General features: G+C 45.2%; 1 protein-coding gene and 1 pseudogene across 2 annotated transcripts; both read right to left on the bottom strand.

Annotated features, from left to right (window-relative positions):
* Positions 1–1,674: 1,674 nt before the first annotated feature.
* LOC307226500 (proteinase-activated receptor 1-like) lies at positions 1,675–4,355 on the bottom strand. The gene is made up of 2 exons (XM_079995205.1): positions 3,918–4,355; positions 1,675–2,836 (listed from the first exon to the last, which is right to left on the bottom strand). The coding sequence occupies exons 1-2, from the start codon at positions 4,015–4,017 to the stop codon at positions 1,764–1,766; spliced, it is 1,173 nt and encodes a 390-aa protein (XP_079851331.1). The 5' UTR covers positions 4,018–4,355; the 3' UTR covers positions 1,675–1,763.
* A 4,223-nt stretch (positions 4,356–8,578) lies between these two features.
* Positions 8,579–10,053, bottom strand: LOC307226474 (proteinase-activated receptor 1 pseudogene; annotated as a pseudogene). The gene has a single exon. The product of its transcript is annotated as a proteinase-activated receptor 1 pseudogene (transcript).
* Between the last annotated feature and the right edge of the window lie 2,896 nt (positions 10,054–12,949).

Below are 12,949 nucleotides of genomic sequence, written 5' to 3'. Positions count from 1 at the left end.
GGGAATCTGTGTTTTTACATGAGTAGAATGTGTCCTTTTATTTAAAATGCATCTCTGGGTTATTCGTTCATCCCCCCCCCCCCCGCAAAATATAGTCTGGCCCACCACATGGTCTGAGGGACGGTGGACCGACCCACAGCTGAAAAAGGTTGCTGACCCCTGCTCTGAATGTACCAAAACATTCTTTGCACACAGAATGAAATCATATTCCTGTTTCAAAAGGTTCTTGCCAGAATCCTCTCATTCCTGGCTTACTGGGGGCAGTTGCTGCAGCCTGGGGCAGTTGCAAGGAGGAAGTGGAAGCACCAGGAAGATTCTGTGTTGGGTCAGGCTCTTTGGAGCTGGGTGAGACTTGGAGCTGCGGTGAGGGGCTGGGAGCTGTGGGTGAGGGGAGGAACTTCCAGAGCAGACTAGATGGAAGGTTCTGGGAGTCTGGTCCTCTCTGGAAGAATTAAAAGGACCCCCTCCCCCGCTGCTGCTCCTCACTCCAGTTCAGAGCCGATCTCCCCACCCTGGCACCCTTTTAATAATTTCTCTTGTTTTGTTTCCACTACACTTTTAAATTGTCACAACTGTTGTCGTGTAAGAGCAGTGCTGTTTTTCTAGAAAAAGAGGTGCCAGAACTCACCATGAACACCTCCCTTGTTCTCTTATAATAGCAATGGTGCCTACCTGAGAGGTGCCAGAACTGAGTTCCAGTGAATTCCTGCTAAAAGAAAATGCCCTGGGTAAGAGGCATTGAGCTAGTTGCTTAAAAGGGAGGGGTAAAGGAGGGGGCACCTTGTCGCAGCTCCTAGGGGATCACCTTGAAGGATCTTGGAGGCAGCAATTTCTGTCCAGAAGTTCAGCTTGTGGACTGACAGGCGATGGCACCTCCTGCCGGTGGCCAGGGGAAGTTCATTGGATAGCAATTCATGACAGGGTGAGTAACCGTGATGGTCAAAAGCAGGGGTCAGCTAACTTTTTAATCAGGGGGCCGGTCCACTGTCCCTCAGACCTTGTGGGGGGCCGGACTATATTTTGAAATAAAAAATATGAACGAATTCCTATGCCCCACAAATAACCCAGAGATGCATGTAAAAACACTCTGATTCCCAGACTGTCCGCAGGCCGGATTTAGAAGGCGATTGGGCCGGATCTGGCCCCCGGCCTTAGTTTGCCTACCCATGGTCAAAAGATAAGTTTATCAAGCAGCAAATGGTCTATGTGATCACATGGATTGATGCCTGATGCCTTCATCAAACCTGTTGCTCTGTAATCAGTAAAACTGTAGCCTAATTCTATCCAACTCAGACTGGTTTTTCCTTATCCATCTCGCCACTACATCCAAGCACGGATCTAGAGACTGCCCAGCCTCCCCCAACACAGATGTTATGGAAAAAGAGACCTTAGTGTCATCAACATATTGATGCCCCCTTGCCCACAAACTCATAATTACTTCATATAGATGTAAAATGGCAACAATTCACTTAGTATTTGTTAATGAAAATTGAAATGAGAAAATAACTAGACAACAATATATAATATTTATTTCTATACAGTCACCATTGGAGCAAATCACATCTCTAGACAGACATTATTTTAACAGCAGCTGCAGAAAAACCATGGTCTGATACCTTTTTCTTGGAATATAAGAAAAAGCATAAATATTCTAGAGAAAGAATGCATGGACGTTAAAGACAGAGGCTGTAAAATAGGTGGCACACAACAACTAGGTTTCCGAATGAGTATTACTGTACTGCAAACATATTTAATGTAAGATGCTATGCTTGAGACAAATTATTCGGGCCACTTAAAAGGTTAGTGGCATTGCTGCTTGTTGTCTGACTGCTTTGTGCAAAAGCAGAATGCTTCTTATAGCACAGGAGATCCCACACCTGCTTTTGACACTTTGAAGAAGCATAATAATAAATTAAGGGATCAATGCAGCAGTTTATGGACCCAGTGCAGACTGCTAAGATGTAGGCAAAATACAGGCTTTCAAGGGGTTGATCAGGTGAGATGCGCAAGCTGTGCATTAGTAATAGGACATTTGAAGGACCAAAACAAATAATAAAAGAAGACAAGACTGCTACAGACAGGAGAATGGCACGTCTCTTTTTAGCAGTCTTTGTAGCAACACTGGATGAAGAAAGTTTCCTTATAATGCACACATAAGAGGTGACGGAGATTAATAACGGTATAAAAAAGAACAAAATAGATAATGCAGAAAAGTAATGCCGAAATATATCCATAATAACAGAGATATCTAATGTATCGTGACAGGTTGTAATATTTAACCGGGATAATCTCTGTGTTTGCTCACTGACAATCAGAGGTATCACCCCAGCTATAGCCAGAAGCCAGATGAGAAAGCAGACCAGCGAGGCCCGTCTTGCTGTGCGCCAGGACAGGGACTGCATTGGGTACACCACGGCCAGGAAACGGTCCACGCTTATCACCATCAGCAGCAGGATGGAGCAGTACATGTTGCAGTAGAAGGCGGCAGCGACAAATCGACACATCACAGGCCCAAAGATCCAGTTGTTTCCAGAAAAGTTGTAGGCGATTTTAAAAGGAAGTACACTCACAAAGAGGACATCTGCAGAAGCCAGGTTGAGCATGTACACCACAGCTGGCTTTTTAAGCCTTAATTTGACCACAAACATGAGAACTGCCATAATGTTTAAAGGAAGGCTGAAAATAACCACAGCAGTGTGGAGTGAAGGAACAAAGCGAGTCATCCATGGACCAGTCAAGTATTTTTCAGCTTGTTTTGTGATAGATTGATTGGAGTTGTTTACATCATGATTATAATTTACAGGGAAAGCAAAACCAAGAACGGGAAATGTGGAATCTGCAATATGTAAATCAGATATATAAATGGCCAGGTTAACAATGTTACAGAAGTCAATACACCAACTCTGGTTGAAATTATAGATTTGGCTATAATTAATAGGGTACAGTGGTATCTCGGGTTACAAACACTTTGGGTTACAGAAGTAGTACCTTGGATTAAAAACTTTGCCCCAGGATGAGGACAGAAATTGTGCGGGGGCAGTAGAAGGCCCCATTAGCTAAAGTGGTACCCCAGGTTAAGAATGGTTTCAGGTTAAAAACGGACCTCAAGGAAGAATTAAGTTCGTAACCAGATGTACCACTGTATTTTAAAAATTACTGGTGTGGACAAGATTTACATTGCTATCCCTTCTCCCTGGCTTTCCCTATTCCAAATGAGAAACTTCAGTGTATGGTTTTACATGAAAATGTGAGATAATAACCTTTAAACAAAGGCTGAGGAACCTTTTGCTGTAATCTGGAGGATAGGGGATCACCCTTTCATGCTCTACAGCCCATCAGCATTTGGAGGGCCATGCATTCCCTGTCTTAGACTTCTGACTAGGCTTTTCCTGCTTTCAGGCTGTGTACACATTACTGTTTATTCCTGCTCCAGTGTGCTTTCACCATCAGTGTTTGAACCCAGGTACACAGGATGTTAGCTACAATCCATCTGTATCCCATTGCTTCATGAGAAATACTCTCATTCAATGTGCATTTCCTCAAACTAGATTCCATTCAAATTGAAAACGGAAGCCCTGATTAAGCTGAGGTATGAACTGGAATTCAGTTCAGTGAAACCAATCATTATATTTTATTAGTTTTGTTTTGCTTTTTAAATGATGCAAGTCACTTGGAGACTTTTTATGTGTCTGATAAACTGAATATTAAAAATATTTGGATATAACCACTGCAAAGCAGATTTCTCCCCATGTTACAAGGATATTCTCCCTCCTCTTTAAAAACCCTTCAACTTGGTCTCCATATCACAATCATTTGGAAAAGTTAGAGAAAGTGAATGTTCCCTGAAACAATTGCACAATATAAACACATTGCTTTAAATATTAAATTGTGGAGAAAGGATGTTGGGTTGTACTTACTGTTTGCACTTGCCGTGCTAAATATGGTGGAGACTACACTGAGCAGAGAAAAGAGGATCTTGAGGGAAGCGCCTGTTTCTGCCTCAGATGTGCACCTCATCTTTGGTTCTGCCTAGAAGAAATTGTAAGGATTTCCCTGAAAATCAGCTTATTTTGCCTCAGAATACAGACCCCTCACTGAGATCTAAATCCAGCTGTCATCTCCTTGTCCAGTTTGGGCTTGAATGTTGCCATACATCAACAGAAGGGGCAGAGTCAACCCCAACTGTCATCACATTGCTTCATCCTAGAAGCAGCAGAGGGGTTTTTTAATCTCTCTCTTCTGCCCAATTCCCAAAGCGCTATATGAAAACTCTCAGGCAACTCTTCTGTTCTCTTTACTTTTCTAGAAGATGCTTCCTAAAAGCAAATAATTTCTGGGAATCACATTATGAGGCAAGTAATTGATATAGAAGCAATTGTTGTGGTTTTCCATTTATCCATTTTCACCTAATAAAGAAGATTTTAGGACTCCTAAATAACATTAACAGATAATTGTTCATTTTCTTATGTATTTTCTCAGTGGATAAAGTGCTTGACTATTAATCCACTTTAGACCTGAATGAATGTTAGCCGTGGGCGTAGCCAGGATTTTTGCTGGTGGGGGGAAAGGACGTTTGTTAGAACCATGCTATCTGTGACATAGTTAGTTAAGTATCTTTATTTGTTTACTTGAGCTGTCCTCCCTCTGGCTATGCCCCTGATGTTAGCTGAAATCAGGGATAGGGGACCCTTTTCAAGCCACAGGTCACACACTCTTTTTGTCTGGTGTAGTGGTGGATGGGGCCAGAGGTACAAAATGGGCTACAGTAGGTGATATTCATTCAGAAAGAGAAAAGTAGACATAGTCCACTCCTTCACATTTGTGGGGAAGTGACATTTGGAGGTGACATTTGTGGGGAATTGCAGTCAAATATAACTAGCAAGCATGGAGTTCATTAATGCATGAAGGGGTTAAGCCTACAGAAATGCATTCCTAGACTCAGGTTATGCCCCTCACCTGGGAGGAAGTTAAGCTTCCTCCTTATTTGTTCTCTTTCACCATGTGAACTCACTGCAATAGGGTGTGCTTGAACTCGCTTGCTACGAGCTCAGACCATATGCTTAGATGTCATGAACACACCAGCCCAAAGCCAAGAAGTACAGCCTGAGATAGAAGGCAGGCAGGCAGAAGAAGAACAGAGAGACTTGCAGACTTTGTTCTGCCAGGACACTGAGGTCCAGTGCCGAGGGCCTTCTGGCAGTTCCCCCGCTGCGAGAAACCAAGTTACAGGGAACCAGGCAGAGGGCCTTCTCGGTAGTGGCACCCGCCCTGTGGAACGCCCTCCCACTAGATGTCAAAGAGAAAAACAACTACCAGACTTTTAGAAGACATTTGAAGGCAGCCCCGTTTAGGGAAGCTTTTAATGTTTAATAGGTTATGGTATTTTAATATTCTGTTGGAAGCTACCCAGAGTGGCTGGGGAGGCCCAGCCAGATGGACGGGGTATAAATAACAACAACAACAACAACAACTCCCCCCTCTGAAGCTGGCAGGAATGCAGCTTATCACTTAGGGGAGGCAGGCTGGAGGGAAGCCAGGAATGACAGTCACTCATGGCACAAGGGAGGGAGAGCAGTTCCTTTCTGGAAGGGGAGGTAGCTGACCCCATCAGTCCCAGGGATAGACGAATGGGAAAAGTCAACCCCTGAAAGAAGACAACCCCTGAAACGTAAGGGTCAGAGGTTCAGGATATTCTGCAGGAGCCGGAAGGGTTCTTCAGAAGGGTCAATTTGATTGTGATGTATGGTTGCTTAGATAGAGCGGTCAGAGGCTAATTGCTAGTAAGCAATAAATCTTTTGTTAAATTACTTCTTGCGTGCTGTTTCTCAAGCCAGCAGCCGGCCAGATCCTGACATTAGAGCTACAGTGGTACCTCGGGTTACATACGCTTCAGGTTACATACGCTTCAGGTTACAGACTCCGCTAACCCAGAAATATTGCTTCAGGTTAAGAACTTTGCTTCAGGATGAGAACAGAAATTGTGCTCCGGCAGAGCGGCAGCAGTAGAAGGCCCCATTTGCTAAAGTGGTACTTCAGGTTAAGAACAGTTTCAGGTTAAGAACGGACCTCCGGAACGAATTAAGTACTTAACCCGAGGTACCACTGTATTTCACTATATTTTGTATCCCAAGATTTCTGCCTGTGTTTTTATTGTGTTGCATGGAATAACACATGAATCTGACCTTTGGAGTTTTGTAAGTAAAGCATTTAAACTTACTAAATGGTGTGGTCTATTAATTGAGAGAAGAGTAGAAATGGGAAAGCGATGTTTGCGGACTAAATGGGATATTTAAAATAAGGTTACCAGATTTTTTTCAATGAATCCGGGACACAATAAATAAATAAATAAATAAAACACATTTGGGACGTTGATGCTGCAGCATAAGCCTGGGCAGCTCCTGAGTTGTTGGTTCTTCGGTAGTGGTGGAAAAGTGGTGCATGGTGGGTCAGGCCTGGAAGGTAGAGAAGGAGGGCCGAGAGTGGTGGTGGTGAGGCTCGGGCAGCGCAATGCCTCCCTTCCCATCGGAGCAGCCTCAATCCCACTCCTACTTGCGTGCAAGCAGGAGGGGGCAAGGATCCCTCAGCTGGGAGGAGAGGCTTCCCGTTGCCTAACTGAGAGATCCCTGCCCTGCTCCTGCTTGCACGCAAGTAGGAGTTGGGAGGCTGCTCCGATAGGCAGCATGAAGCCTCCCTTCACGGCTTAGTTGCTGTGGTCAGGGAAGGTGGAGGCAGCCTAGAAGCTGCATCTTAGAGCCCCTACACCATCATCATATGGGGACTTCCGAGCAGCTCCTGAAGCCAGCCAGAGTCAACTGCTCGGGGCTGTTGAGACTGCCGCTGCTGCGTTTCCCAGGGACATTAGAAGAAATCTGGAGACATTCCGGGGATGCAATTTGTCCTGGGACTTATTCGCAAATTGTGTCTTCTACTGTTCAAGCCAGGTGCCTTACTAATAATACTCCCGTTTCTCTCAATGTCATTTTCAGAGAGGCATAATGTCTTGCCCCCATTTCATAAGAGCAGTTATTCAATGCCATAGGCAGTGATTCAGTGTGAAGTACTTTGCTGGCAAGCAAGGGAGCTTCCCCTTCTCTCTGGTAGCTTCCGATAAGAAATAATGAGCCTTTGGCAGGTTTATAGTCCATTTTATTTACAACAACAACAACATACTGAGAGCAGCATCAAGCCGTCCCCCTTCATGGATGGCAGTTGGTCACTCTAAGTCCCCTCCCCTTCTGCAGCAAGAAGCACGCCACCGGCCACCTGTCCCTCCCCTGTGCTTCCGTTGTTCCTGGATCGTTTCAGTCCTCTGAGTTCTAGGGGAGGGAGGGACTTCCCTACCACTCTCTATTGAAGAAAGTCCTAAAGGCTCCCTCCTCCTGGTTGCCTAGCTACTATCTCAAAACTGTGCAGCTCTTCCCCCGACTGAGCAACTTCTGAATCTGCTGGTCTCTCTGATTCTGGGAATGTGTAAGGGGGGGGTGAATCCTTGCTCCTTTGTCAGAGGCTGCTCTGTCTGTGCCTGCATTCCTTCACCCTCAGAGTCAGACTAGTCTCTGGCATCTGATTCAGACATGTTTAAATGCTCTAGAGACTATCCTATAGAAATAAATACATAGACATCAAAGGCTGTGAACCAGTATCCACCTCTGTGACATGCAAAACGCAATTTTATAAATGAGTACATTACATCAGATATAACTGTGTAGTTGCAAACCACCTTGAGATTTATACAAAAGGCAATTAATAAACTAATAAGATAAAATACTATGCTCTGGATCAGGGGTCCTCAAACTTTTTTAAACACTGTCCCTCAAACACTGTCGGGGGTTGGACTGCAGCTTTTTAAAAAAGCATATTTACGCGGCAGTCTCTATTTTTTACCCAAGGGTAGACCCGTTGACATGAGTGGCCATGCCCATCCCGGGTCCATTCATTCCAGCGGGCCTGCCCTCTGTGTAAAAGTTAAGTTGACATCACATCCCACCAGAGTGTAACAACTCCTGGGTAAGTGTGCACCATGGAACGGTCACAACAATATTGTGGCAAGGTCTCTGTGTGCTTGCACAAATCTTCTTGCAATGATCATCCCCTCTGGTTTGCATGCTCTGCTTCGCCGCGGGGAGGTGGAGAATAGCCCAAGCCTGGTTACCTGCAACGGCAGCGGCAACTCTTTCTTCCTCATACAGTGGTACCTCAGGTTACATACACTTCAGGTTAAATACGCTTCAGGTTACAGACTCCACTAACCCAGAAATAGTACCTTGCTTTAAGAACTTTGCTTCAGGATGAGAACAGAAATCATGCTCCGGCGGCGCAGCAGCAGCAGCAGGCCCCATTAGCTAAAGTGGTGCTTCAGGTTAAGAACAGTTTCAGGTTAAGAACGGACCTCTGGAACGCATTAAGTACTTAACCTGAGGTACCACTGTATCCCTCATGCCCAGAAAGGGGCCATGCAGCAGTGTCGGGGAGAAGGAGAAGCAGCAGCAGCAGCAGCAGGAGGGGCAATGGCAGAGGAGGAGGAAGAGGTGTCGGAGGAGGCCGACGGGAAGCCAGGGCCTTTGCCAAGTGTGCACTGTCACCATGGGAAAAGCCCTGCTCAGGTGATGGGGGCAGCAGCACCGCCTCTGCACTGCTCCATGCTGTCGCCTCCCGTGCACACAAATCCAAACGTCACAGCTTCGGATTGGCTGCAGGAGCTTCCTGTGGCCAATCCGAAGCTGCACCAGCATCGTCGCCTACCCAGAAGCCGTGCCAGCACCACGGAAGTCAGTCCTTGTGCGGCGAGGCATCCGCAGTGTACAGGGACTGACTGAGTGGTGGCAGGGTCCGCAGGCTGGATTTGTGAGCCTGGGGGGCCGCATCCGGCTCCCAGGCCGTAGTTTGCCAACCCCTGCTCTGGGCAAATGATTAAAAGCTATATTCATGAGGTTTCCATATTACTGCTTGAAAACTGAGCGCTCCTTTCCAGATCTGAATGCTTTCTATAGCAAAGGAGACGCCAGACCTGCCTTTGACACTCTGAAGAGGCATAATAATAAATCAAGGGGTCAATGCAACAGCTTATGGAAGTGATACAAGTGGCAAGCGTGCATGCAAACAAGAGATTTGCAACCTGCTGTTCAGGCAAAAGGCTGAAGATTTGCAGCATAAACGTGACATTTGTTGGACCAAAACAAATAATAAAAGAGGACAAGACAGCTACAGACAGGAGAATGGCACGTCTCTTTTTACCTGGCTTTGTAGCAACATTGGATGAAGAAAGTTTCTTTATAATGCACACATAACAGGTACCAGAAATTAGTAATGGTATATAAAAGAACAAAATAGACACTACAGAAAAGTAACGATAAAATGTCTTAACTGTAGAGACAGCTAGTGAGTCAAGACAGGTGGTAATGTTTAAGCGAGGGAATCTTTCTGTTTGCTCCTTGAGAAGCAGAGGAATCACTCCAGCTATGGCTATAATCCAGATGGCAAAACAGATCAAAGCAGCCCGTCTTGGTGTGCGCCATGACAGAGACTGCATTGGGTACACCACTGCCATGAAACGGTCAACGCTTATCGTCACCATCAGCAGGATGGAGCAGTACATGTTGCAGTGAAAGGCAGACGTGATGAAACGACACATTTCCGGTCCAAATGTCCAATTGTTTCCAGAAAAGTGGTAGATGATCTTAAAAGGAAGCACAGACACAAAGAGGACGTCGGCAAAAGCCAGGTTGAGCATGTACACTGTAGCTGGCTTCTTAAGCCTTATTTTGACCACAAACACGAGGATTGCCATAATGTTTAAAGGAAGACTGAACATAACAACAATAATGTGGACTGAAGGAACAAACCAAGTTACCCATGGACTAGTTATGATTGCTTCAATGTCCTCTGAGAGGTGAATGGACTCTGTGTTTTGGCTGTGGATGTCCAACTCATTCTCATGTGTAGAAGGGCTAACTAAAATTGGCAAGAGGCTCCTATCCGTCTCTAAGGATGAATCTGAAAGGAGAGGCAATATAAAATCAATTATGTCAACACCAGCATAACATTCAGTATTACTCTCTTCATCAGAATATAAATTCAGACTACTAAATTACAGATTTGTATTGTCCAATCTGGATTATTAGGATTGTTGTTGTTAATATTGATTTGTGATCCCTTCCCTCTCACTGTAAGGTCGCCGGAGGGGTCTGTGCTAATACAAATAATGTTGAAACCCCTTCCTTCCTTTTTTATTTTATGCTGAAACACTTTATTACTTTGGAGGTCTCTCTACTACAAATCAGTTATTTCCTTCTCAATATGTCCCCTTTTCTGCTCCTGTTCTATAACAGAACAGTAGAGAGTGTGCTGCAAATACCATGTCCCATATGTTAAAAGCTATCAAGAGTCCACAGAGCACAGGTCAGTCGAAAGCGCTCCCAAGGAGTTGCTAGAAAGCTTATGCCTCTTTCAGGAGGTACATTTTGCATTAGTGGCTTAAAGAATATCAAATGAGCATAAAAACCAGTGGCGTAGCATGGGTTGTCAGCCCCCTAACCCTAACCCCCAGATGTTGCGGCCGGCCCCCCCTGCACCCCCCACGCTACGCCACTGATAAAAACGATAAAATAATACAAATTTCACTGCACAACAGAAACCACACAAATTTCAGAGATGGGACATGCAAAACCTGAAAATGATTTAGATGCATTCTAACTGATTTGGCGATGGAATTCCTTTTAAATCAAAACCTAAATATCTAATGTAATGCACATATATTTGAAAAAAACAACAACCCCAAAGCTTTTCTTCCTAATAGAAGAATATTCTCTTTAAGCACAATTGGTGCTATTCAGGACTTCCCCCCCCCCAAGCTCGAACTCACCGGATATCAGTTCCAAGACCTCTCAGGTGGATGCCATTGCCATTATAAGAGAACAAGGGGGTGTTCATGGGGAGTCCCGACACCTCTTTTTCTAGAAAAGTAGCACTACCATCCATTAAGAATATAAGAAGGGTCTGCTAGATCAGGAATGGCCATCTAGCCTAGCACCCTGATCTCACAGTGGCCCCCCACAAGCGTGTGGGAAACTCATAAACAAGTTTCAAGAACAAAGCACTCTCCCCTCCTCTTGTTCCAGCAACTGGGTTTAGAAGCATTTCTGTCTCCAGCTGTGGAGGCAGCGCATAGCCATCATGGCTGGGAACAGCATTAACAGCAGCAAGAGAGGAGCAGTAGAAGCTGGGACAATGGCAAAGCAGGTAAAACTTTTGCCATCATCTCCCTGCTTTGCTTTGCTGCTACTCCCCCCCCCCCCGAAGAGAAGGGAGAAATGATGGACCCCCCCGGAGGATGTTGGACCCACCCGCTGCAGATTCACAGCTGCTGGCCTGATGGCAGACTTCTAGGTGCGGTGGGGAGATTAAGGGGGGAACCGCTGGTTTGATGTGAATGGTTTTTGGACTAGGGAGGGGGGTTGAGGTTTGATTTATCTGCTCATTAGTGGATGGGAGTATTGCTTTGCTTATTGTTTGAGTACTGCTAATGTTGTTTTCTGCCGTTTATGCGGCTAGTGTGTTGTTATTCTATCACTTGTATATTATATGAAAGATTACTGTATTATATGATTGCCCCCTCTTTCCTCATCCTATGGTAGTGTGGATGTGCGCGTTTTGCTTTAATGTAAGCTGCTGGAACACCTTTGAGTGATACGTGACTAATTAAAAAATAGTAAAGGTAAAGGACCCTTGGACGGTTAAGTCCAGTCAAAGGCGACTCTGAGGTTGTGGTGCTCATCTTGCTTTCAGGCCAAGGTAGCTGGTGTTTGCCCACAGACAGCTTTCCGGCTCATGTGGCCAGCATGACTAAACTGCTTCTGGCGCAATGGAAAACCTTGATGGAAGCCAGAGCACACGGAAACACCGGTTACCTTCCCGCTGCAGCGGTACCTATTTATCTACTTGCACTGGTATGCTTTAAGACTGCTAGGTTGGCAGGAGCTGGGACAGAGCAACGGGAGCTCACCCCATTGTGGGGATTCAAACCACCAACCTTCTGATTGGCAACCCCATGAGGCTCAGTGGTTTAGATTACCGCTCTTCTCCATGAATTTGCCCAATCTTCTTTTAAAGCCACCTTGGTTGGTGGCCATTACTGCCTCCTGTGGAACTGAGTTCCCTAGTTTAACCATGCACTGTGGAAAGAAGTATTTTATTTGGCCTGTCCTGAATCTTCCAGCGTGCAACTTCATTGGATGCCCATGAGTTCTAGAGTAAAGATGGTGAAAGACTTTTCTCTATTCACTTTCTCCATGCCGGGCATAATTTTTAAATAAAATTCTATCATGTCACCTCTCATGTGCCTTTTCAAACTGAAAGGTCCAAAAATGCTCCAGTCTTTCTTCATAGTGGATTTGCTCCATTCCCTGGATCATTTTGATTGCCCTTTTCAACGGTAATGGTGTCTGCATGCCGGCAGAATGGACTTCCACTCATGGAACGGGCCTTACCCTTCCTGTCACACAAAATTGGGCATCACACAATGCTTAAGGCAAGATGGAATGCCAGCCAAGTAGAGAAGAGCATAATAAATAAGTAGACTGCCCGTCCCCCTTCTGCTTGCCTTGTGCAAATTAAAGCATGTTAAATCATTCACAAACCATGGTAAGGGTACTTACTGTTTGCTCTTACTGTGCTATGTAAGGTGCAGAGTATATTAAGCAGAGAAAATATCTTCAGAGTTCGGCCCATTACTCCTCCAGAGGCACACCTCAGCTTTTGCTGCCAGGTTTCTAAAAAAGGCTGCAAGGATTTATCTGAAAGGCATGTTCTCCTGACCCATTAAGTTCTCTGAGATCAAATTCCACTCTTCATCTTTTCATCCAGTTTGGGCTTGACTATTAGCTTAAAGCAATTGGAGACCCAGAGCTAACCCCCTACTGTCAGAAAAGCAACCTTCAAAGAGATAGGACTC

This window comes from Podarcis cretensis, assembly GCF_951804945.1.
Source record: "Podarcis cretensis genome assembly, chromosome: 11".
Lineage (NCBI taxonomy): Eukaryota > Metazoa > Chordata > Lepidosauria > Squamata > Lacertidae > Podarcis > Podarcis cretensis.
The sequence above is the reverse complement of the archived record's forward strand: the minus strand, read 5'-3'. Positions and strand labels throughout refer to the sequence as shown.

What these genes read in the sequence shown, in the direction of transcription:
- LOC307226500 (XM_079995205.1), bottom strand. Translation starts at nt 4,017, where the DNA reads ATGAGGTGCACATCTGAGGCAGAAACAGGCGCTTCCCTCAAGATCCTC. An exon ending in TAGCACGGCAAGTGCAAACA is followed by an intron (nt 2,837 to 3,917) that starts GTAAGTACAACC and finishes TACATATTGCAG; the next exon opens with ATTCCACATTTCCCGTTCTT.